Below are 24653 nucleotides of genomic sequence, written 5' to 3' on the forward strand. Positions count from 1 at the left end.
AAAAAAGAGCTCAACCAACCAAAAAAAGGACTCTAAACCCACCACAGCTTCATCTGCAGCAAGGAGGAGACCAACTTTGGGGGTTCCCGGGATTCCTGTCCGGTTTTTTCTCCCCCGTGCTCCTCCATGGGTTCCCTCCCTCAGGCAGAGGCGCCGTTTTGTTCCTTCCCGCCTCATGCTCCGTCATTTTTCCGTTCTCCTGCCATTTTTGGTTGGTTTGCTCTGCTGCTGGTGAGTATGTGGGTTCTGAAGGTTCAATATCTAACAGTTATTAATTTTTTCCTGTGCCATGTAGGTACCTTGTTTATAAAAAAACTTTTTTTTTTTTTTCACTTTCATCCAGAAAATTCATTTCGTATTGGTGGGAAGGGATGGCCAAAACCATTTTTTTTCGAGGAAATGTTCATTCCGGAGCATTTTCTCCTAAAATTGTCTCTAAACTGAGACATGGCATTAGTAAAGGCACATCCCCACGGAGCTCTGAAGTGCAGAATTGAAAACCCCATGCATTTAATTTTAAATAAAATGYGATCAGTTAATTTGCAGCATTTCTAGGAAGATAACATATCATGGTGGGTGGGGTTGTGCTTWTAAGATGTTTCTGTTTGAATTCTGTCATCTGAAGATCTGTCAGTCAAAATTTTTATAGTGTTGGGTACACATAAGAGTGGCTGCTTTGAATTTCCTTTTTAACAGCTATAACTCAGACTCTTAATTAAATTACTGGCCTACCTAAAATACCCTCACATTCAAGATTTRACAAGTAAGCATTTGGAGCAAATGTATTTGAAGTATGGAATACTCCCATAAAGTGTTTTTTCTTTACCACCTGGAATGTATGAAATAACAGCTGCAGCTTTGGTTAGGAATAGTTTTAATTTAGTGCAGTCAACAGCTACAGATTATTCTGTTGAACTTGTTTTGAGCTTGAGAACAAACATGGAAATKATTTCCTCTATTATTAAGATATACTGTAATATACTGATTTTTTTTTTTTTCTGGTCAGTATGGAACAGGCAGGTTGGTAACAATGTTGTGTGTATTGAATTTGTGATTAACAGTAGTAAATAGRGAAATTGTTCTACAAGGATTCAAGTGTGGGAGGGCAAGAACTGCACAGGACCAGCAAATAATTGTGGCATATTTCACTGTAATTACAGTAATTGGCTTTTGTGTTCTTGTGAGTCAAAACATTGACAACAATTCAGAAGATGTTTCTATTTTTACTGTCRCTGCAGTTTGTATGCTTTGACCATTAACAGTCATGAAAAAATGAAAATGTTTTCAGGCTGGTTTATTTTCCTTAATAGCCACACTAAAACTGTACTTCCTTGTTAAAATAAACACTTTTACTATAATGGCAGTTCTGAATCCCATAATGGAATGTAACTATATATATTTATATTACATGATACATTCCCTATGTGTAATTCTAAGAGTTTGTATGTGTTAAGAGCTGTCCCTGCAGAGCTAACAAGCTGCCAAATTACATTTCACTGACTATTAATTGTTTCACTTTAGGGTCAAGTTCTTGTCCTTAAAAAAAAAAAAAAAAAAGTGAGCAGTGAGCTATTTTTCTCTCATTTTTCTTCACTGTTATTTCTGTATATTTTGTTCTTCAGAACAACTGAATGAACAGTCAAGTATTCAACTGAATGAACAGTCAAGTATTTCCAGCCTTAAAGAGTTAAATGCATTAGTATTGATGACTTGAATTTGGTTTTGGAGAGCTAATCTCTGAACATATTCACAAGGTGTAGATGGTATTTCAAGCTCAAAAATATGTTAAAAATACTTGTGGGCACAAGGATTGTGTCAGATAARCAAAAGAAACAGAATAAGTCTTAAGAGAATAAAGAAGTGCTTTTCAAAATTGAAATGAGTCAAAATCGTTTGCTGTAGAATATTGAAAAGCTTTTCTTTCCTGGAGTAATTTGAATTRCCAGGTTTGGTTAGATGCTTTCCCAAAGGTGTCCTGGKCACATCCCTCCTGGAGCAGCYGTGGCAGTGTTTGGCCTCAGGTGASCATAAAAAGCAGCTCACTGCTGTGTTTTCCTGCTGTGCTAATCCTCATGCTGCTGCCACGAGGCACAGTTTAATAGCCATYCATTAATAGCCATTCATTAATAGCCATTCATTAATAGCCATTCATTAATMTCCCTACTGTGCAGTTCACTCTGGGGGTGTCTCTGGTGCTTCCCTTCCCCAGCCAAGGAGGAAAATGTGTTTTCCAGCCTCACTGCCAGACCTTACCCACTCATACCCTCCATGCCAAATGAGTTTGGAAGTCTACTTTTTTTTGTGTACGTTTAGAAGAAACAGCTTTCATAAGAGAAAAAGGGCAGTAATTTTTTTCAGGAAGAAAGCCCAGGACTTCTCTGCTGGGCTCCAGCAATCTTCAGTTCCCTTCTGACAGATCCTATCTGTGCATGAGGAGATCCTTGCAGCTCTTGGTGCAATTGGTCCCGGAGCACTTTCAGAGTCTGTCAACAAACCTGCTTGTCACTGAGTGCCAGACACTSTGCAGCTTCACCAGAATGGACTCTTGCTCACTCTATTCCATGCAAAATATTTTGCTCAATGTTTTAGGCAAATATACTGCATTTTAAAAAAATCATTTTGAAATATGTCTTCTGAGGTAGGCATATTTATGATGCTGCAGAAAAAGTGTGGAGTTTGTTGGGTTGTTTTTTTTTTTGTTTGGTTTGTAGTTTGTGGGCCTTTTTTCTGTTCTTTTTTTTTTCATCTGAAAAGGATGTTCTGGCAGCTGGGTAGATAAGACACCCTCATGTGCCTTTATGGTTATGTTTAATTGTTTTCTCTCTGCGTGTTTCGCAGCTCTACATGCCTTTTTCCAGTGCTACATGCCCTTGTGATTTTCAGTAATGTGTTGGTATTCATTTACATCCCCATGCTGTCCCATCAGCCCTGTAATGAGTGATTGAGTTCCAGGGAGCGTAACACCGTGTAACTTGGCCTGCAGGCTTATCTAAACAAAAGAATGTACAGCAAATAAAGGCAGCATTAGTGCATTTGGAGTGCTGATTGTTTCAAATCAGATACACAGGAAACCAGATGTTGAAGTTTATCTAAAACACTTGCAGCCCATCCTGTAACTACAGCAGGAAGAGTGCTCTGCACTTTTTGCATGGAGTTAGCAATGTGTCTGCAGCAAATTTAAATTTATTCTTATTCCTCAATTCATCTTCCCAGATGCTCTTTTATTTCTGTTCTGCTAGCAAACCACTGCCTAATTAATTTTGGTGTGATTCTGCAGGGTTTTTTTTGGGGCAAAATTAAATTCTTGTACATTCTCCCGAATTTGAAACAACCACATCTAGAATGATAATAAATTTAGCTGCCTAAAATTAGGTAAAGAAATAAGCTTGGCTTTTTAAACTCTACTGGTCACTTGTAGCTCTCAGGGTTGTGTCTGGAACAATGTGAGAATGTGGCATTTGCCGATGGTTTACATTGGAGTGCATAGTAAGGATGTAAAATCACAGTTTCAGGTGCTCAGCTTTATAACACTTTAATATAAAGCGAAAATAAAAATATCTTATTTAGAGTAGTACTGACTACACTCCTGAGTACACTCCTGACACTACTGTAGCTTCCCAGAGTAATGAAGAAAAGCTCTTAAAGCATAACTTTGATAAAGAAATTATTCAGTCCATGCTAATTATGTTTTGCTGTACTATTCCAATGTGACTCCTCAGAGGAGTCGAATGCCATTTGCCTGCTGAGATGAATGACAATTAAAGCAAGTTGAAGAAGTTTTTTAAAATCAGGCTGGTGTTCAGGTGTCAGACACTCCTAGGCCTCTGGGCTTTCATAAACTGTTAATTTTCCTTTATTTTTCTGAGGAAAGTAAGGATTTGGCAATGTCCCAGTCTAGGGCCCAAAGCAGTTTGCCTCTATGCGGCTTTACAAATATGATATTTTTAAGTGAGGTGATTCAGGTTCCTGCCACAGGAAAGTGGACAAAACGTGACAGGCAGTTCATCCCTGTGGATAAGGAAGTACAGTTATGCCAGGCATTTTCTGTCAAGGTGCAGCCTTACACATGAAATGAAATSATTTTTTTTATTTCTATGTATTGGTGATATGGAGTGGTGCAGCCTGGCATCAGGACAGATTGGGTTTTAGCAGCTTCTGAGCTGAAAGTGATRATGAGACAGTGGCACTGAAGGAACAGAGACCTGCTTTTTCATTTTCCCCCYTTCTTTATCTGAGAAGAAGATAGTGCAAAATCTTCYTTGTTATTTTGTCCTGCTGTTGATAGGCATTGGCTGTTTGGGAATGACCACGATAATGGGAACCATGTGCAGTTGTGTTTTCTGTTGCCTTTGTCATTTGGCAGCTTGCTTTTTCCCCACAATACAAAGATAGAAGTTAGTGTCATGAAGATAAGAAATCTAAGGGTAGATAAAGCCAAGCAGCATTATTAAAAATGGATTGTGTTTGGATGTGTTTATTATATGATTTCACCATTTTAGGAACTGACACTGAAATTTAAAGAAGACGTATATGAAACAGCTTTCTTTTTGCTGTTTGATTTAATCTCTTGATCTGTGTCAGGGATCCCTGGCTCTCTGGCATTCACTGGAATTTGTTGTACTGGGGTAGATATTATTCTGTATTTTCAATTTGCTGCTTCCAACTTTGCCTGCTCATAAAATATTAGATATTTTATGATGAAACAGGTACAACTTCTTCATACTGTGAGTAGTAACACATGGACAGGAGGGATGGCTCCTCTTCTTTTTCCTCTTCATATTTCTTTGCCTCCCCTGCTTAATACTTTGCAAMGTCAAATGTGGGGCATTAATTCCCATAAAGTCAGTTTGGACAAGGACATCTTACRAAAATAAATATAGAGAGGGAAGACAGAGTTGTTCTGGCTTGAGCTGCAGCTGTTACAAACTACCATATGTAGTAGCTGGGCCTTACAACTGTGAGTTTTATTTCTGGAAAAAATCAGTGCCATGTGTTGAATGTATTATAATGCTCCATGTTTCCTCACAGCAAAAGTACTATCATGAATGATTATTATGAATTGCTTTATTGCTCAGGAGCTTATAGCTTCTTGACATAAAAAAAAAAGTTCCATTTAGTGTGATTTTGGGGAATTTTGATTTATGACTAAACATTGCTGTCTAAAGGAGTTTTGGAGGTTCAAGGAAAGTGACTTACCATCAGAAACTGAGTTGGTTCCAGAAAGAGTGTTTTGAATAAGAAGATAACTGCTCACAGTTCTGACAACCACTTTAAGCACTGAAAATGTTTAGAAAATACAATGTATTACATGAATTTCCCATTAGCATTAATTTAGGGACCAGAAAACATTATTAATGTGTAAATATTTTATAGCAGAGATATGTAGAATTAATGAGTGATAAAAGCATAAAAGGAAATCAATATTGAACAATGTTTATCAGGGTTACAAGGATTGAACAGGTATTCTCTGGTGAAGGCTTTAATACTTCACAAAACAAATACTTTGAATTGAGTCAAGTGGCTCTGAGAGTAGTGGGGAATCTCATAATTCCACCACCCAAATATGATGAGCCACAGAGCTGTGATTTCTGCTTTCACTTGATGTATGGTGTACATTCTAAACACTGACATTACTGATTCTGACTAAACCCAAAGTTGGGTCTCGTATTAGGATGGTTTCTTTAATGTGCTGCACAGCATCCCAAGCTGATTTGTCTCCCTAATGTATTATGATTTCTTTGAATCATTTTGCAGAGAGAAGACGTTTGGAAGGGCACAACCAAGACATGTCACGGGCCAACAGCTTCACCGATGACATGGACGTGGTACCCGAGGAGTCACCACTGCCAGCAGCCTCCGACGTGGCACAGTGAGTGWGCAACAATCCTTAACTCATCTCAGAAATGGCATGGCAATATTTTCTGTCAGAGCTAACTTTCCATCAGGAAAGAGAAAATTTGGCCAATAGGCTGCACTGAAAGATTACACCAGCCTGGTCCCAGAGAGCACAGTGTCTGGAAAAATATACATAGCACCAGCATTAGAGGCAGACATCCTGTTTTTGTTTTTCAGAGCTCTGTGGTTTAAAGCTGTGATGTCTAARCCTCTTTCCACTGTAAGGAAAAGCAAAAGTTAGAAATTCTATATGTCAGTGTGGTTAAGCAACTGCAGTCAAGTGTGCATTTTGTGGCTCCCTGAGGTCACACAAAGGTAAATGTCAGCTGCTCCCTGGGCAGGGAGCAGGGCAGTGCTGCAGCTCAGCACTGGGAGGTGAGATCCACACACAATGGCCATGGTCAGTGTGTTCCCTCGGGSAACAGCTGAACTGGAACTGCAGCAGGAACAGGCTGCCAGGGCASTGAGACTCCACCTGTTCCCCACAGGGACAGTGGGGCTGAACTGCTTCTCACAGCCYGAGAGCGACACCAGCAATTGCTCTTCGTTCTGAGGCTCTGTCCCAGCAGCTCAAGCTGTGTTAGGAGCCATGGGTTTCACCCAATCCCAGCTGACACAATTCTGTGCTGAGCTTTGGAAAGCACCAAGGTACTCGTGCTGTACTCGTGTGTGGTAATGTGGGTGTTGTGGCTGTGGAAATGGCTCATTGCTCCACTTGGGGGTCTTAAAGCAATGGAAGAACAGAGACTTGAAGGTGGGAGCARCCTGACATCTGCTGTTCCCATATCCCCTGGGTGTTTGCTTCAATCTCATAGCACAKAACYGACTCYAGATTGTACAAGGGWGATGTCACCTGCAAAATTATTAGCRGGACAACCCAGCATTAGAATGTGGCTATTAAACAATCAGAGGAACCCTGAGGAGCAGGGAAAWGATAGATTRGGTGACTGAATTGCTCTATGTCCTCACTGGTGAATCCTGATACCAAAAGAGCATCCCAAGTCAATCTTCAGTGGTGAGCAGGACTTGTGTGAGGATTGAGGCTCAATGAAGACAGGGATTTGGGTTATTGTTGTCTGTTGGTGTTTGTGCTCCCTCCAGGCTGCCTGAAGAGCAGACCAAAGCTGCTTCCCACCTCACCAGAGCTGGGCTCTGCAGAGACTGGGAGAGTGCCCTTAGCACTGCTGCTTACTGGGGTGGAAAATCAAATTTGTATTCAAAGGAGGATGCTTCATGGTTAGTCTTGGAATCTAGCTTTTCTCTTTAAGAACAAGTTTAGGAACAGTGCTTTGTTTTTTCTGGTGGAAGTAGGTTGTCATATCATTGGCAGGGATGAAATATGATTCATTTTCTTCATTGACCACTAACACAGAAATTTTATACAAAGTGAATGGGACAAAAGCTAAAAATGATCTAATGTAAGCTTTAAGACCTAGCATGTGCTCAAAGAAAATGGTTATTGTTAAGCCCTTGAAAAAAGCCCATCATCTGACTTTCAGCCTTCCACTATTTGTACATAGTAGTGAAAGTTTTACCAGGGTCTTAAGAATATTTTTTGTCCTTCTTTGTCTCTGCTTGAAAATCTAAGTGTGCAACTTGTAACACCAAGCATATATGTAATCTGTTTGTGGTTTTGGTCTATCTCTGCCAGCTCCATTTATCTCTGTGTTTTTATTAAAACTTCCTCCTACAGCCTATTGCTTTTAATCTTGTTAAAGAAATGGTTCACCTTCCCATCAGCAACTCTATCACACTGAATATAATACATAATATAATCCAGTAATTAGATAGTRATCTTGTGTGGGATGATTGAATCTACTACAAACTCATAATTAACATTTTTTATGACTAAGACAGTGTCCCTGGGGCACCCCACCATAAGATGAATGGAGTGCATAAATACATATCCCTCTTGTTTCCCRGTTTCTCATTGTCTGTTGGCTCTTGACTCTTATTCACTGACACTCTAATGTGCATCTAATACAGGTATTACTGATGCAATTAGATATACTATACTGATGCAACTAGTTTTCTCCTCAGCGTGGCACTCAAAGCMATTATTCACTGCTTCAAAGGGGGATTTTCATGAGAATCTGTCATTTCTGAACAGAAAAAAAAGGCAAAATAGTGAAAATTTAACAGACACTAGTAATTGCTAATCTGGTTCTATGCTTTTTTACCACTGTGTGGTCTTGTGTTAAATTACACTTTTTAGCACTACCCATTTTTGTCTTGTCACTTCTAATTTGGAACTCTTTTAAAAGGGCTGCCTTGGGATTTACTTCAGCACCCAAAGTATTTTTATTGCCATGTAATATGAAAGCAAGGCTGGCATTAGTACAAATTGGTGCCATTATGCAATAACCTTTCATAAGAATTTGACACTGATTCTGAGGGGTTTTGGAGGTATTTTGGGGTGGGTTTTTTTTTCTGGAGTTGAAGTGAATTTTTGCTCTTTTGTTTTAAAGTGAGGACATTTGGCCAGTGGAGGGCACTGCCTTATAACACAGGAGAAACAGAAACTCCTGTTCCAGCTTTCCAAATCCCATTTGTCATTTCAGCAAGCTTATTTATAAACTTAATTCATCTGCATCTGAATTTCCCCAACGTTAAATTGGCAAGTTGCCACACTAAGGAAAACCCCTAGCGTACTTAAACATCAGTTTAATGAGAAATTTCACCGAGCCCSAGAGGCTCAGCTTGGTGTTGTGGTGATACTTTCTAAGGAAAACAGGAGATTGTAACAGCCCACTGAAGGCTGTCAAAATATACCTGAATTTTACCATAATAATGCATATTACCATGTAAACCTCTGCAGCAATCTTTCCAGATCTGACACAAAAGTGTGAGATAAAACATTACTTTGGAAACGGAAGCTTCTGCAATACATATCCTATAACTGATTTTTTTTTTCTTTTTATTTTCTAATCATTTCACAGAATTTTAAAGTGTGAATAGAATTTTTTCATGACCAAGGGTGAGGTAACTCTGGGATATATGGCTGCAAATATCTGTCTTGGGTGAGAAATAGTTTACAAAGAATGTTTCTGTTACCAGATCTAATTAAAGACTCACATTTGTGGCTTTGCTTTACACAGAAATTGCTATTTGTCTCACTAGCAAGTCAGAGAAGCGAAAAAAGGCAAAAAAAAAACAAAAAAAAAAGGCAGAAAGGGGTACAAGGAGCTGGATTAAATTCCTGGTCTGCTGTTCTGGCACCTCTTGTTTGTAGAGTGAGGAAAAGGCCAGGGAAGGGAGAGTCACATTATAAATGCTTTGTTTGGATGTCAGAATTTGTGAACATTTTTAGTTAAATATTGCTATAATTCACTTAATTATAATTGCCACGTGGCAATATCGTAAGTGCCTCTACGTGCACCTGGGATGAAAGTTTGGAAAAGCAAAATGGGAAAGTGTTCATTGCTGAAGGTGACAGTGCAACCCTTGGGATCAGATCACCCCCGCCTATCAAGGTCAGGCAAAATAAAAGTGAACCCCGTGTGGTGCTTGTTTTTTGGGGAGGGGAGGATAAAAAGCCTTGGTGGGGAAAGCCTGATGGCTGCACTGCACAGAGAAGTGTGACTGTGTCCCTTGTGTAGAAAGAACCAAGCACATGTTTTCTGTTCCCCCCGATCTTGTGGTTTTGCAATATGTTTGGCTTTAGCACTTTTTCTGTGCGCCTGAATTGGATGTGGCTGAGCCATGCCTGTGCCTATTCTGGTCACAGGCTCTTGGCTGTGYTCACTGTTTGTGTCAAATACAGAGATGGAAAGGAGAAGCAGGCATAGGAATCCATGGTGTGTGCAGCTAAAGGTACAGGTCATTGCTGGTGTGGTCGAGCTGCATCCATAAACCACAGGCTGTGYTTTGTATTGGCAGCATTCAACACAAAAATACTTTAGAAATTGATAATGCTGATAATTGCATGTACTGATAGTTCTTCCTTTTCCCTTCTGTGGCTGCTCCCTGACTGCTCCTGTGACCAAGGCAGCCCCTCTCTCCTGCCAGCCAAAAGCCTATCCTTGCATAGCAAGGGGGTCAAAAAACAATGGAGAGAAGCTCAAAGGCATGAAGACACCATTGTTGTTTGCTAGGACTTGTGGAGGAGAGAGCTGAGATAAAAATCTATCATTCTTTCTCAGGCAGGGAGGTTTAATTTTACTGTAATAATATCTGAGTGTCACCCTGCTGTCCTGGGCACAGAGAGCAGCCTTGCAAGGCAGAATCCTGCCTTCCACTTGAGAGAGCCACTTCTAATCCCCACAGCCTTCTGAAGAGCTGATGTGCCTGTCTAACATCGTGCTCCTACATATTGCTGGGGCAGCAGCAAGCAGGAAAAAAATAGAAAAAACTGGAAGTGAAAGTTAAGAGAGCTCAGTGTGGTTAATTGACAAGTTGTGATGGGTGGATTTGAGGACAAGAAGAGATAGGAAATAAAATTTTATTACAGATGTCAGGAACAGTTGTGTAGTTAGAAAGTGCTATTTAGGGGTGATTTCTTTTGTATTTCATAATAAAAAAATTATAAAAATCTACTTTGAAACTTTCAAAATAACCTGAACAGTAATATATTGATTATAAGTTAAAATGGCATCATTTCATTATGATGTTTCATAAAACAAACAATTTGGAGTTATGACTATATTTCTACCCAGAAAGCAGGCAGATTGTCTACTTACTCTAAGGTAAAAGAAGAAAGATATTTTTTCTATTTTTAAGTGTTAATTTGGTGTTTATCAAGGGGTGCTGCAGTCTTGCCTTATTTGCTAATCTGTACAKATTAAGACTTTATTCTGTATTCACTGGTCAAGTGCCTTTCCTTATTGAAACAGAAATAATTGTTCATTTCATTCAGGTGGCTTTTACAGACTTTTGTGTAGTGCAGCATAGTACACAATGAAGCACGCCACGCTTGCTTTCAGTGCATTAAATGATACTGGAATTCACATGACATTCTGAGTTATTGGAGCTGCTTCTGCTCTTCGGGATGGACTTAGGGCTGTGGTTTGTTTAGGGCAGCTCCAAAAATACCTCTCATGAATGTTTGTGTCTTACTGATATTTTTATTTTTTTCCTAAAATACACTTCAAAGAAAATATCTTTCAAGGAAAAAAAAGTTCTTTCGTTAAAAAAATGCCTTTTTATATCTTACAGCGTGTTTATAAACAATACCAATTCTCATTCTTCAGTGAACACTGAGAGCACTGGTTATTCAGCTGCAGYAAAAGTACAATGTGAATGTATCTCTTCTATATTTCTTTTCATYTAAAATTAAATTGAGATACTTTGCCATGAGCAGGCATCACTGCTAAAACTCTCTTTATCGTGTACAAGATATTCACAGCAGAGGTTAGTATTAATTTTAGAGGAYATCTTATGTCTTCTCCTGGCTATTTTATTTGCTAGCCCAGGCAAAACYGAAAGAATGTACTCTAGACCTGATATTTTACTTGTATATATATATAAACACACACACCATATTTAATAATGTAGATTCAAAGCAATGCCCAAATACTGATTGATAAATCAACACACATTTTGGGTTGAATACTAATTAATCCCATTTCTCTACTGGGACAAATTAGAATTGTTGCAGCCAATGTTCTGCTTTGCAACTAAGATGTGTCCATGCCTAAATAGGCAAAAACTGACAGCTGAAATTGTTGCTTTGGTCATTTGACTACTGCATTAATCCCTGTACTTGAAAACTTTATTTTAATGAATTRCTTTCATGAAATTGAAATAATGGTAATTCCATAAATCCTGATGGTTCCTCATGGATTTCTCAGCTCTGACACTTTCGCAGCTGCACACGTAAAATCTTTTTATAGGTCAAACTTAATGAACTCCAAATGGGACAATGAAAGTTACTTTTCAGGTTGGATACACTGAAATAGATGCCAGACAAATACCAGTGCCAGTTGCTTGTCTGCTTTTTCTTTTTGTGCTCTGCAATTTGGAGAAGCAATTATACTCTCTCTTTTACTCCAGATTAAACCCCCTATCTCCAGGGCTGCTTTTCCCCCTCACCCAACAATGCTTCTAGATGTTATCACCACTTTCTCAAAAAACTTTGCCCTAATTGCTTAGCTGTTTGTTTGTATTGCTAAGACAATTTATCTCTGGTCTCTGGGTCAAAATGAATTTATCAGACCATTACAGTACAGAAAGCTTAGTATGTGGGCACTGAAGCTTACAGTCATTGCACGCTATATTGAGCTCTGTTCCTCCCAGTGCTCTGCCTGTTTGCTCCTGGCCTGCTGTAATGGCATTTTTCATAACTCACTGATACTTATCTCCCCTGCTTCAGTCAGCCAGGCTGCCTACAGCTGGGGACTGGCAAGAGTAGATAATCTTGATGGTCTTTTTTTTTTTATGTAATCAGCTGTCTGCAGTATGTATGGTGCTCATTAGTATGAAAATAAAAAGCTCCAGGAGCTAATGAAGCTGTGCTTCTGCTTATTCCTCTTATTCTRCACTTCCCACTGAAGGATCCCCTTCAGTGGGCTCTGTTACTTCTCTCTGCAGTAATCCACACCCAATAATATAAACTGTTTTCCATGTGTTCCTGTGCTTGCTTAGCTATTTGTTATTTAAAAAAAAAATGCTTCTCATCTGAAGTGTGTGGAACTTGCAGCATTTACCAGGCATTTCAGATAAATAAAGCATGTACTCTTCCTTCCTTTAGTTCTTTATTTACTCCTTCTAGACTGTGCCTGCTGTAAATTTTATACTTTGTCTCTGAATTTTTTTTATTTGTGGAAGTCCACATGCATTCTCATTTTGACAAAAAATTGTCGTTGGTTCGTTTCTTTTTCAATGTAAGAAAAGTTTCAATTTTATTGGTGTGCCTAATCTTTTCTGTGTAACCTTGTGAAAGGCTTGCATCAGTTTTATGTCATCCACCTGCCAAGCTCTGATTAAATTTTAATTTAGAAAACAAGTCTGTTAGTGTTTAACAAACACAGGGCAAGGGGAACTTGCTAGCCAAGGAAGGGCTGTGGTACCTTGAGGGCTTTGACTTCAAGCCCTTTGTCAGTCCCCTCTTGCAGGGAAACCCAAGGTCAGCTCTAAGTAAAATAAGATACAATTTATGAAGCTAATTACCCCTGCTCTTTCTCAAGAGCTCTGCTGTGTCAGTGAGGGAGAATTGCTYAGTGCCAAACTTTGCCTCAGCAGCAGGAATGGGTTGAACCTGTTCTGCCTTCTCCTGCTTGTCCCTTTTTGCCCTGAGATGAAGGAATAGTGTCAGTTCCTTAGGGTGGGGGATTGATGAGTGCAGGGTGAAGTGGTGAGGGCAGGGTCTGTCCTTTGTGGGAGAGAGATGGGCAGGAGCTGGGGAACTTGTGCCTGAAAGGATGGGGGAATGGAGGCAGGGAAAGCAGCACTATGTGGATGAAGGGCTCTCACTCGGAGCTCCCCTGCACATCTCGCTGGTGACTTCAGAGCTTMCTTGGGCTCCTCTCAGCTCCTTTCATCACCCAAAATCACCCCATCCTATCAGCAATCCTGCGCTTTTCCTCCTCTTTGTGGGGTGGGAGCAGTGGATGTGTGCATGTCTGACAAAAGCCCTGGACAAAGAAATGGGGCTTTGCTCACTGTGCTGAGGAGCCTTGATTGAGCTCTGACCCCTATTTCAATATTCAAGTTCTGAGTTTTGCCTCCAGCTGGTCAAGAATCTGAGTTTGTGTCCTCAGATGGCCTTACARTTTTCCCAGGAAGAGTGTCCAACATCTGGAAAACTTGAAGAGCAATCTTTATCTTTTGTTACCARCACATCTCCACCAGCAGCTCCCTGCTGGATGTAATCGATAACCGGGTGAAGGGGGTATCCCAGTGCCCTCAAAGCTCCACTCAGGCCGGGATGGAGGTGATTAAACCCGGCTTTAGAGACAGAACCATGTAGGTCACAGCTATAACCATGTCGGGAGCTATTGGATTTCTGGGGTTTACAGAGCTCTCTCTTTTCTGTGATACTACATTACACCTTTTTAGATTGCTTTGTTGTTTGTTTGCCCAGTCGTGAAAGCTTGTAACCAACAGATGAGCTTGAAGCCCTGCGTATTTACTTGAAGTTTAAATTTAATTTTATCACTCATGCATTGTATTAAACCCTGAAAATTAAGGCAGAATTATCCTCCTGCTTATTTTACAGCAAGTCTGTGTGTGTGATGAGTAAACACACCSTGGGTGGCCTAGGGTAAAATAAAATTGCAGTGTTTGTTCACAAGGGCAGATTTCTTCCCCTTCAGYAGATAAACACCTAGCCACAATTTAGTAGATTTTACCAGCTGGCTTAATTGATGCAAGAAACAAGTATCCCACAGATGAATTTAAAACTTTTTAAAAATGGTTTTGGTATTTTCATAAGCATGTTGTAAAGCTTTCTGAGTCCTCTAGTGCTCAAAACATGACCCTTACTTGTGATGTTTGGATTAAAGATTTTGCCACAGCCTGTATCTCAGGCCTCTGCAACAAAATAGGAAATACAAACCCAAAATATATGCCCTTACTTTATCTATTCAGTATTTATCTCAGACAAGTGTCACACAACAAAGTTACAGCACTTGAGAAAAAAAATAGTTTCATGCAGATGTCCTCTCTTTTCMGTTGTCTGAGCACTAATAATGAACATTTCCAAAATCTCAGGTTTCAGCATTGTGATGCTTTAATGSATGAGCTAATGAAGAGCTGGAGGTTATTTAATCTTATCTTTGCCTGTCCCTTGTTCAGAAAGTGCTTATCTCTTTCATAAATAGAAGGGGCATGAGCTCATTATAGAACTCTCTATTCATGACATCACCATTCCCCTCACTGTTTCTCATCTCTGTGGCTTTTTACTCCCAGCACTGTCTGAGCAAGGTAATTATCAGTGTCAAAATTGGTGAATGGCTGTACTTCTCCCTGGGCAGTGGGTTTCAGCCTGTTCTTTGGTTTCAGTATTCYTGTTTGGGCAGCAAATCAATAGTGCAGAATTGTCTGACAATTCAGATGGGTGACCTCATCTTGATTGAAGAAATATTCCTCCCGCTTTTGACCATGGCTTCCTTATCAACCTGTTTTAAACTACCTTAGTTTAGTGGGGTTTAGGAGAGTGAAGGAAGCAATTTAAGTGCAGGGTCTTTTGGTTTCCACTGTTAGCTCTCATTTGAGCTCTTTTGTTTAAACACAGCTGGCCTGTTTTGGGCTAACACCCAACTTGTGAAATCTACAGGGTTTTATTTTTTTTTGCCAGGTGAAATGTGCAGTGGTGCTGCTGATGCCAGCAGTGGAAGTGCATGGAGGCAAGAGGAGTCTGAGGAGCTTTGTGACATGGGACATTTGGCTCATTCTCCAAGTGCAGTGGGTTAACTTTCTCCGTGGGTTCTCACACCCAATGATTCCATGGGCTGTAGATTCTGGTGTTTACACAGGAGCTTGAGCTCAGGGGCTGAGAGCAGTCAGTCTGGGCTCAGTCTGGGAGCAGTCACTGTTAGGCACGGTCTGAGGGCTGTGTGGGATTGGGAACACTGCACAGCATGAGGGAGAACATCCTTTTGTTCAGACACAGCCACAAAGTCCAAATCACAAATGAGAAACACTTTTGGGGTTTGTATGATTGTTTTGGGGTTGTTGATTTGCCAGCAAAAACGAGATGTGGAGTTTGTGAGCTGAAGGAACGTAGGGCCACCTGACTGGAAACTGTAGTTTCTGGGGRGTTTTGTGCTGTTTTCCTTTTCCTGTTGAAATGCTCTCATAGGCATTCTGTATCTTTGCTTTGCTTCTTTGAGTTCCTTGATGAAAAAACCTGAGCTAATTAGTGAGAATCTTAGCTTTACTATGAACCTACCTTCACATGCTAAAGRGAGAATGGCAATTCTTGCAAGCCTGTCACAAGGGTTAATGTTTCTTCTCTACTTATGCCCAAGTTATGATCATGTCAAATGTTTATGCCTTCTATGATCGTGTCAAATACTTTCTGAAGTACAACAATAACACACTGCCTTYGGAGCAGAAGCTTCCTCTTCCTATGGAATTTTTATTTAACAGTGATAACCGTTGAAATAAAACACAGGTCAGTGTAACTTCTGCTTTTGTYTTTTAGAAYTGAAATAAGAAACAAGGGGATGCAAGGGGACTAAAATGGAAATAGAGGAGGGAGTAAAATGGCCTGTTAAAAATCAGCTGAATAATAGGTGGTAACAAAAGAGGGTTTTTTTAGGAAAATTGTATTGAGTTTCAACAAACAAAAGGAGTAGGGAATGTAATTACAGATGACTTATAGTAAAGACAATTGGAAGTTAGGCCTCTTTGGAAAAAGAATAATAAAAAGCCACAGAGATGAGCCCTTTTCTTTTTTCTTTTCTTTTTTCTTTTCTTTTTTTTTTTGGTGGGGGTTGTTCGTTGGGGTTTTTTGAACTCACACAGTTTTCTTGCAAAATTCCCATGAGAAGGATGAATCAGAAGGAGCCTTTTCATTTCTCTTTTATCCTGCACAAGAAAAACTGATACATGACACTTTCTCTAGGTCTAGTTTTGTGGAAGGTGTGGCTCAAGAAAACTGGTTCCTATCAGTAAAAGACCTGTCTAGCTGGGGAGTCTCCAAAAGCTCTTGAGTAACTTAGGGCAGCAAATAGTTGGACTTTTGATGTAGTTGTTTTAAAAAATGTCACATCAAAGAGTAGAAGCAATATTTAAACCAACAACCTGCCATCAAKACTCTCTCAAAGCTGAGAGCAGATCCCTCTCACCAAATGATTCATTTTGTTTCACCATCTCCTTTCTCTCTCACTGATGGATTACAGAAATCCCRTTTCTTACTCTCAGGGTTGTGGTTTCACAACCAATTTGAAGTGTTCTAAGGCTGTGCTGCCTCCAAAAGGTTTGTCTGGCTCTTCCCTCTGCCCTGCTGCCTCTCTACTTCCACTTTTCCCCTTTTCTCAGCACTAGATATTACACAGATCACTTATCTGGTTAAATACCTTCAAAAGACCTCGCAGAAGTGGCTGAGAGTATTAAAGTTAAAAAGAAATCCTTAATTACCTTGGGATAATTACTTAWTCTGAGCATATCATCAGGACAGAATTTTTTATATATGGGCTTTCAAATTTTATGGAGCTACTCAATTTTAATTTTTAAACCTCTTGGCCCTCTTCTTTCACTTAATGTATGGACACCTTAATGGTCAGGCTCCTGTTTGGCTGTCTGTAGCAGGGTGACAACACACTGATTCATGGATGCTGCTGAGATGACACACTAAAGCTGTGAAMTTCAGCCTGAGAGGGTTTCCTGTTCCTTATTTATAAAGTTCTGTTTCACAATAGGAATGTGAAAACAAGCAGTTGTATTTGAAGCATGTACCCAAAGCATCTTGATGGATTTTCACTCCAATATCRGCAGATGTTTATGTACAGTGCACACTTTGAGGGAAATACCTTTATATCCATCCCAGGAGTGGCAAAGAAGGAACAAAATAATACATTCAGTGTCCTGTGTCAGATTTATCTGTACTYGAGAACAAGAGCTTTTGATAAATTCACCAGCTGGGGGCTTTTCAGGAGGAAAAATCAGAATGAAAAAGTGCCATTGCACAGTGTTAAATCAAACATTTGGCCAAAATGGAAACACAGTTCAAAGACAGTGAAGAAACAGGGATGTGCCAGGATTGACTGGACAAGGAGCCAGCCTAAGGGTAGGATGTGTGCAGCAGGAGGGGCAGGGCTTAGTGAGAAGACCATTCACCAATGYACTGACAAGGAGTAATCCACATTTTTATTAGTCTTAAAATATTCCTCTTTCCCCACACCTCTCCTTTCAAGCAGTAGTGACAGAGCTGTTTTTTTCCATGACAACTTCAGTGCTGCCTCAGAAAGGATTAACTTTCTTCTTGATTTCCTTTTTATTCTCGACACAGCTTTAAGATGGAGTTTTGCTTTGCTGCAGTTTTTTTGGATCTCAAAAGGTCTGGGCAGTTTCCCACTTTTTCACAGCCACTTGGACTGGCCCCGTTACTGCTTCCTTGTGCCAGCTCTTCCCTCTGGGATAGAGGCTGCAGGATGACAGGCACTCRTTTTTGGGATGCTGATGATTTCAGGAGTGGAAGAAGAACCCATTACTCATGCACTAAATGGGTATTTTTAGAGGTCAGGTAGAAATAAAAACTCTTCTTCTGTTCCTGTACTTCCTACTCTACCYCAGCAATAGTAAATTCTCCAGTCCCACCTGTGTCATTTGCCAAGGATGAAAAAGGACATGGGATTTATTTATTTTTTTTTTTTCATATTGCATTGTCTACGACCACCAACAGAGGAAAATTCTGTTTCTTCTGGCAAGAGGGGCAAATTAAGTATTTACTGATTGCATTGTGCACTTCCCAAATCTGCAGAGAATTGTTGGCATGGAGATGCTTTGCTGTGTCAGGCTTTATTTTTGCTGCTAAATAGAATTTGTGTGTGTAAGTGCACAGAGACATTTTTAATTTTGGAAACTGAACACAATGTTAGTATGGGAGAGTTGTGCTTCTGATGTGATGACTGTGGCAGAACTTGCTGTTTGATCCAGATTTCTAAATTCTGGATGGGCTCCTCTACAGCTCCTCCACAGAGCTTCTGTGAAAGTTTCCAGCTGAAATATGGGTACATGCTGAAAAATGGCAGGAAAATAGTGCCACATTAAGCACAAAGAACCTGCAGATCAGCAACGATTATTTTGAAAGAAAACTTCTGAGTAACAGCCTTTCTAACTTAACCAGGCCTTTGGAAGGAAAACTGAGTATTTCCTGTTTTCAGTAGCTGTTCACAGATTTTGCAGAGTAGGTTTGTGGAGCAGTCTTGCAGCTGAATCATAAGGAGAAAGTCACTAAGGTCATAYTTTGCCTCTTTATTCAGTGATGCAACAGCAATTCTTTTCTTCACCCTAAGCAGACATATCTGAAGAAATGGTGTGGAAAATTGCATGTAATATTTTTTTTTCTTTGCTAACCAACTTTAAATCTGTATAGAAGTGACTCGGGCACGCTCATAAAATTATATAATCCATCAACATTTTGCTACTGTTGTGTCTCCCAGGTAACACTTGGTTCTTCCTCTTCCTCTGCTATTAATTTTGCTCTGGTGACAGAACAGGCACACTTTGGTGTAGCTGTGTCATTGCATCCCCACTGTATCCAGGCTCAGTTAAACTCTGGAGGCGCTCCCACCCTGGGCCCTTTTCCTAAGGACTCACATTTTATCCTTGGTTTGCTGCCCTCCATTGCCTGGAACTTTCAGCCTGAATATTTTGAAAGATCTGGAAAAAGATGGGAAATAAATCTGGCAACATTCAGTAGTTTCATGATTGAGGTATAATCTTCAACATGGCATTCTTTTTTAATAAATACCACCTTTTAATGACTCCTAAAGATGTATCTTTTACCTCTGGACCATTTTGGTGCGAGGCAATCTGTGTTTCTTGGTGGACTCCTTAGAATTTAAYTGCTTTCTCCTGGCAAGTGACCATGTATGTTAAAGTCAGCATTGTTGTTAAGTTTTGAAAAAGAAAATAAGACTAATTTTAAGTATTCCACCATTTTTTAATGTTACATCTTTCTRCTGCATTCCCMAAWKKWWTTTWAAAWYYMMMMYTTTTWWTTTTTTATTTTTAAAAATATTTTYAATCATGCTGATGTTTCCTTTCCTTTTGACAGCAAGATAGCCACCRACTGTTACCTGATAYAGGTAAAGTGCCTTGTTTTCACTGTAACCAAGTTCCTGTAAGGTGGGGTAGGAGAACACAGCCTTTCCTAGGTCATGCCCTTTGCAGAATAATCCACTGACACTGAAATGCTTCTCCTGGGCCCATGTTCACAGTGAGACACTCAGGTATGTCTGACACAAATGGGAGAAAGGACAGCTGGAGGTCACAGAAAGAAATGTTCTGCAAGATTTCCAGCCTAGGCCAGACCAAATGCCTTTCACTTTGAGTCTCATTATTGGTTGTGATGATATTCTAAATTTAATGACTATTTTTACACAGTTAAAATCTTTCAAAGTAGGAAGAAAAAAGCCTTTTAGATACAAATGCTCCAGCTTGACAGAACCTGTGCATTTCATTGTTATTCATGACAAGAAATGGCAATTGCTTTTGGGAAGAAGCTCCCACTTGCACATAAAATACTCTTGCACTGACTTGGATGGTAAGAAAGTTTTCTTTTTTATTTGCCACAGATGTTGCTACATTTTAGCCAACGTGGAATTTTATGGACAGCAAAAAGCTTTGTGTATTTTTTTTTTCTTTTTTTCTAGCATGGTACTGGTTAAATCAACCCTGGCAGAAATAAAGCCAAACCTTGACACACAAGCTTGGAATGAACATATTCAGTCCCTTCTCATGCAAAACCCAGCAGAAACCCCAAAAGGGTTATTTTTAGCTTTTGTTTTCTCCCAGGATAGATAAATGGAATCAGCTGTGACAGAGACATGATTCACCAGCATGAAAAAGAGACTGATATAATCCAGAACAAACAAACAAAAGCAGAAAAGGCTTTCAGGGAAAAGGGAGAGATGGGTTTATTTTTAGTTAGAGCCCATAGGTTTTGCAAAGGTGGAATTCCTCTTTCTCCCACCTCTGCCCTGTTCCTGCAGCAGGAACAATCACTGTTCATGCAAATAGGAGTCTGAAATGCAACAGATTCCTTATTCTTTGTTTTAACCCTTGCAAGTATCAATTAAGGCACATCCAGTTTTTAAAGGTGTTTTGAAGGTATCTGATTTAATATTTTATATATGACTGTAGAAAATGGTTTCCTTCTTGGCATCAGCAACCAAAATGTTATAGCTTGGCTGTTTTCCTAGTCACAGACACAGAGGACACTGGGCTGSTGACCAGCTCCATAATTCATTTTTTATCTGTATCTTAAGGATGTGCAGCTTTGATACATTTTGAGTTCAGTACAGRTGGCTGGTATTAAAACCAGAGGTATTGCATGAGTGTAGAAGCAGAAGCCATTAGAAAACAATGTGCAGTGTTAACTTCTCTTTAAAGTACAAATCTCTCCAGCTCCCACATTTCACCAGACATGCAACCACCAGCAGCACCGGTTTGTGTCTGCTGGAGTTCCCTGTGTCTGTGTGTAAGCTCAAATTGTTGCTTTGGTTTGAAGTCCCTGTGTATGGGKGTGTGTGTGTGTGTATTTTGTGCTCATTTTTTTCCTGGGGATAGGATTTTCCCTGCATTCTGGTGGGATGGATTTTAAGGGATCTCAAGGTGTTTGCGTGCAGCTTTGCAGAATATATYGGTGTCTGAAGATTTGTAAAGCTTTCATGGCAAAGTTTGCATTGAAGTTAATTCTGAATATGCTGCCTTTGTGTGGAAACAGAGTGTTCCCCAGGGCTGCTTCTCTGAGGAGAGGCTACAAAGCTGTGGGAACAGGAGAGACTTCCACAGAGAATTTGTGCAGGAGACAATTTGACCCTGTAGACCCACGATGGCAACAAATAATTCTAGGCATGACTTCCTTGCATTTTCTCCAGAAAGAGGAGAGTGAACTTCCCTGCAAAAATGGTCAGGAGCTGGCTACAGTTCTGTTCATAAAGCAGGGAGCCAAACAATCTGTGAAGTGAATTATGCTCTATATTTAGCCAGCACACAAACCATAGGCATTGGAAGGCTTTAGAATAAGCAGTGTTTGTATCAGAGGAGAACCTTCCTCCCTGAAGAATTCATTGTTAGGATTTGAGCCCACCTTCCTGCCAGGCTCTGGGTGGTGAATGTGGGCTTTGAATGTCAAGTTTCTTGTGGGTATTGGAGTGTTGTGGGCAGAATCTCTTTGCTAGTGSCAAATGCACTCTATGCATTCATCTTTTATGCATTCATCTTACCTCTTTAAGTTACCTGGTTGTGCTTTTTCTTTCAAGCTTGTGTGAATTTTGGGAAAAGAGTTCAGAAATGTGAGGGTTTTCAGTAAGGCTCTATTCAGTGAGTGTGTAGGTAGGGAAAAGAGAAGTAGGATGGTGGGTGTGTCTGAGAGTGTTCCTTCTGTCATGAAACCAGGTGTGTGTACCAAACATGAGCAGTGGTGCTGCTCTGTTATCTTCACTCACTATTGGGAGGGTTTACACACCACAGAGAGGAAAAGAGAGAATCTCAAGGGGTCCCTTCCAATTCAGGGTATTCTGTGATTCTGTGGCTCGTGATGCAGCTCTAGGGTATTTGTTTATTTGGATGATTCTTATGGGAGGACAGCTTGGTACTGAGGCTRTTATTCTTCTCTCCTTCCATATTTCACMAMAAAATTGTGCTTTTAGCAAACTTGRTGGGGGTTTTAATATCTRCATCCCCATACCTTCTGTGACCTTTGCTTCCAACTTGATTGTTGCAGTTTATTTAAAATTTGTCACCAAAATGTCTTTTTACCAGAGGATGGCTGTACCCCTCAGCCAAAAGCCCAATTAAAAAATTACTCTTTCGTTTCTAAATATGTGCATTTTGACTTAAAGTCAAAGCAGTAAAAAAGCATACYGAATATGTCTTACAGTCTCGTCCACTTGGCTTAATGCTGCCCATTAAATCCTTTTTTTTCAGTAGGATGAGCACGTAAAAGTTCTATTCTCACCGCTGCTGTAATTTAAAAACATAGAAAAGCCCTGCTACAGATTACCACAGTTCTTGCAAGATAACAAATACCAGATGAGTTTCCATTCTGCTCACCGGAATAAAATACATCAAGTTTAAGGCAGACTTTAAGGCATAAAATCGATCAGAAGTTGATATATAATGGTYCTGGCAATTACACATTGAGATTATTCTTTTTTAGAAATCATGAATGACAATCATTTGAAAGGCCCATGGTAAATTACTTTAAAAATCTATGAAGGCACTGRTACTCAAAGGGTTCTATTTCTCTATTGATCACATCAGCAGAAATCTCTTGCTGGTGAAATACTTTCTATCGTGTGCATCATGTCTGCTGCCACAAATCAGCRAGATTTTTCTGAAATAAGAAGACAAAATAAACACAGGAAATTGYTGTTTTTCCAAGAAAGCTTTAAAAAGAAGCTGCATTATGTCACTTCAGAAACTGTGAGTAAAATTAGCAGACTGGATGTGTTTGTTTTGGTGATTTTTCACATCCTTTGATAATTCAAACTGTTACRATATTACTCAATAAACCAACTAATTTTGGACAATTTTGTACAWACTGATAAAAGGTCTCTAGCAGGAAAAAAAGGAGTGGGGGAAGGGAAGGTTGTGATTCTGGAGTGTGTATTTTCTGTATTTCTCTCTTGTCTTTATTGCTAATGTCTCCTACTCTATMTAGGTAGTAGGTAGGAATTCTCTTCACCTGTCTGAATTTCAATCTTTTTTCACTTCTTCTGTTGTGGATACAGATACAGCATTTAAAATTCAACAAACAATAAAAGCAATRCAGGCCATGATTTTTAGAGTTTTATCTTTTTATGGATCTGTTGCAGATAGCAAATCCTGCTGTAAAACCGACTTGGAGCAGTTAAAAGTTGCCCTGGCTAAACACAAGCTTGTTTTACTGCCTTGTTTTCTAAAGGCGAGTAGGGAAAAAGTCAGGTTMATTTTCTATTTGAAAAATATTTCCTTTCCTGGTTAGAATACAAAAAAAGGACTCTCAGTTTCTGGGTTCTTTTCCTGACTTTGACACTGTTTTTTTTTTGTTTAGCCCAAGCATGTGAAGACTCGGGTGATGTTACTTCCTTTAGAGGCTCCTTCGTAAAGTGTTTTGAKATCTGTTGGTGAAGAAAACAGAAAAATTGTGCAAAAAGCAAATGCTTATTTTAGTTCACCTTGAGCAGGTAGAGCCACACCACCATAAGCAGCTGCCAAGACTGTTCAGTGAGATGCTGCCAGGAAGTTTACAGCCACTGCTCTCATGAAACTCAAATGAATAAATGAATTTTGGGKGGTGGGGAGGAACATTGGGGGAGGCAGGCGGGGGTGTTTGGTTGTTGTTTTTTTGTTTTGCTTTGTTTTTCCTTATCAATAACAGAAAAGACTGCTGAGGCCATTCCATTTTGCACAGAAGAGGGGATGTGTCCTGTAKAGTTCACCCAGCAAAGGACTGGAAGTGCTCCTGGCTTTCCCAGCTCACAGAGACTGTGATATAGGGCCATATTTATTCCCCATGCACAATATTTTTTGTGTTCCTTTCTATTTTTCTCCATCTTTTTCACTTGCTATGAGCAAACAGCCATGCAGCAGTGTAAAAAAAAAAATAATTATAAGGCAGTTTCCTTTCTGATTCCCCAAAGCAGGTCTGTATCTCTTCCTTCTGTGTGTAAATCAGTCTAAAATTGTTGCAGTAAAAGTACCTGGACCTGTGCAATGTCATCTCTGCMCTGTCCTGGTCCCTGTTTGTCCTTCAGTAACGTTCCTGCCAGGCAGGGCCAGACCAATTGAAGAGCAATTCTTTTCTTTCCACGTGGCCCTTCCCATTCCTTCAATAGTTCCTGCGGGAAATTCAAAATGCATTTATAAAAACAACAGTCCCGAATCCTTGAGGGTGCTGCAGTGATGTGAAATGTGGACAGCATTTACTCTTTTTTTCCCCCTTTTCTTTTCTCTGCTGCAATCTGCCAATACTTCTACAAACGTAGGCAGCACGGAGCAGAGTTTTCAGATCCTTCCCACTGCTGCAGTGCCAAAGATCAGCCCTGTTGGGCACAGCTCAGCTGCACTGTGGCCGTTCCTGTTTTTCCAGTTGCTCCCAGTGCCAGCAGCAGGGAGGAGGAGCTGCAGCTGCAGGGCCAGCAGGATCCTGTCCCAGCTGGGAA

General features: G+C 40.0%; 1 protein-coding gene across 1 annotated transcript in view; it reads left to right on the plus strand.

The window, feature by feature from the left end:
- The window catches only part of LOC130577840 (potassium voltage-gated channel subfamily KQT member 1-like), a 279642-nt gene that overhangs the window by 31924 nt on the left and 223065 nt on the right, over positions 1-24653 (plus strand). Inside the window, exon 11 of the mRNA XM_057373452.1 lies at positions 5755-5869. Within this exon, the coding sequence (XP_057229435.1) occupies positions 5755-5869 (115 nt within the window). The remainder of the gene's footprint in view (positions 1-5754; positions 5870-24653) is intronic.

Source organism: Malurus melanocephalus, unplaced genomic scaffold (genome assembly GCF_030028575.1).
Source record: "Malurus melanocephalus ecotype Western Australia unplaced genomic scaffold, MMel_1.1 scaffold_197, whole genome shotgun sequence".
NCBI classification, from domain to species: Eukaryota; Metazoa; Chordata; class Aves; order Passeriformes; family Maluridae; genus Malurus; species Malurus melanocephalus.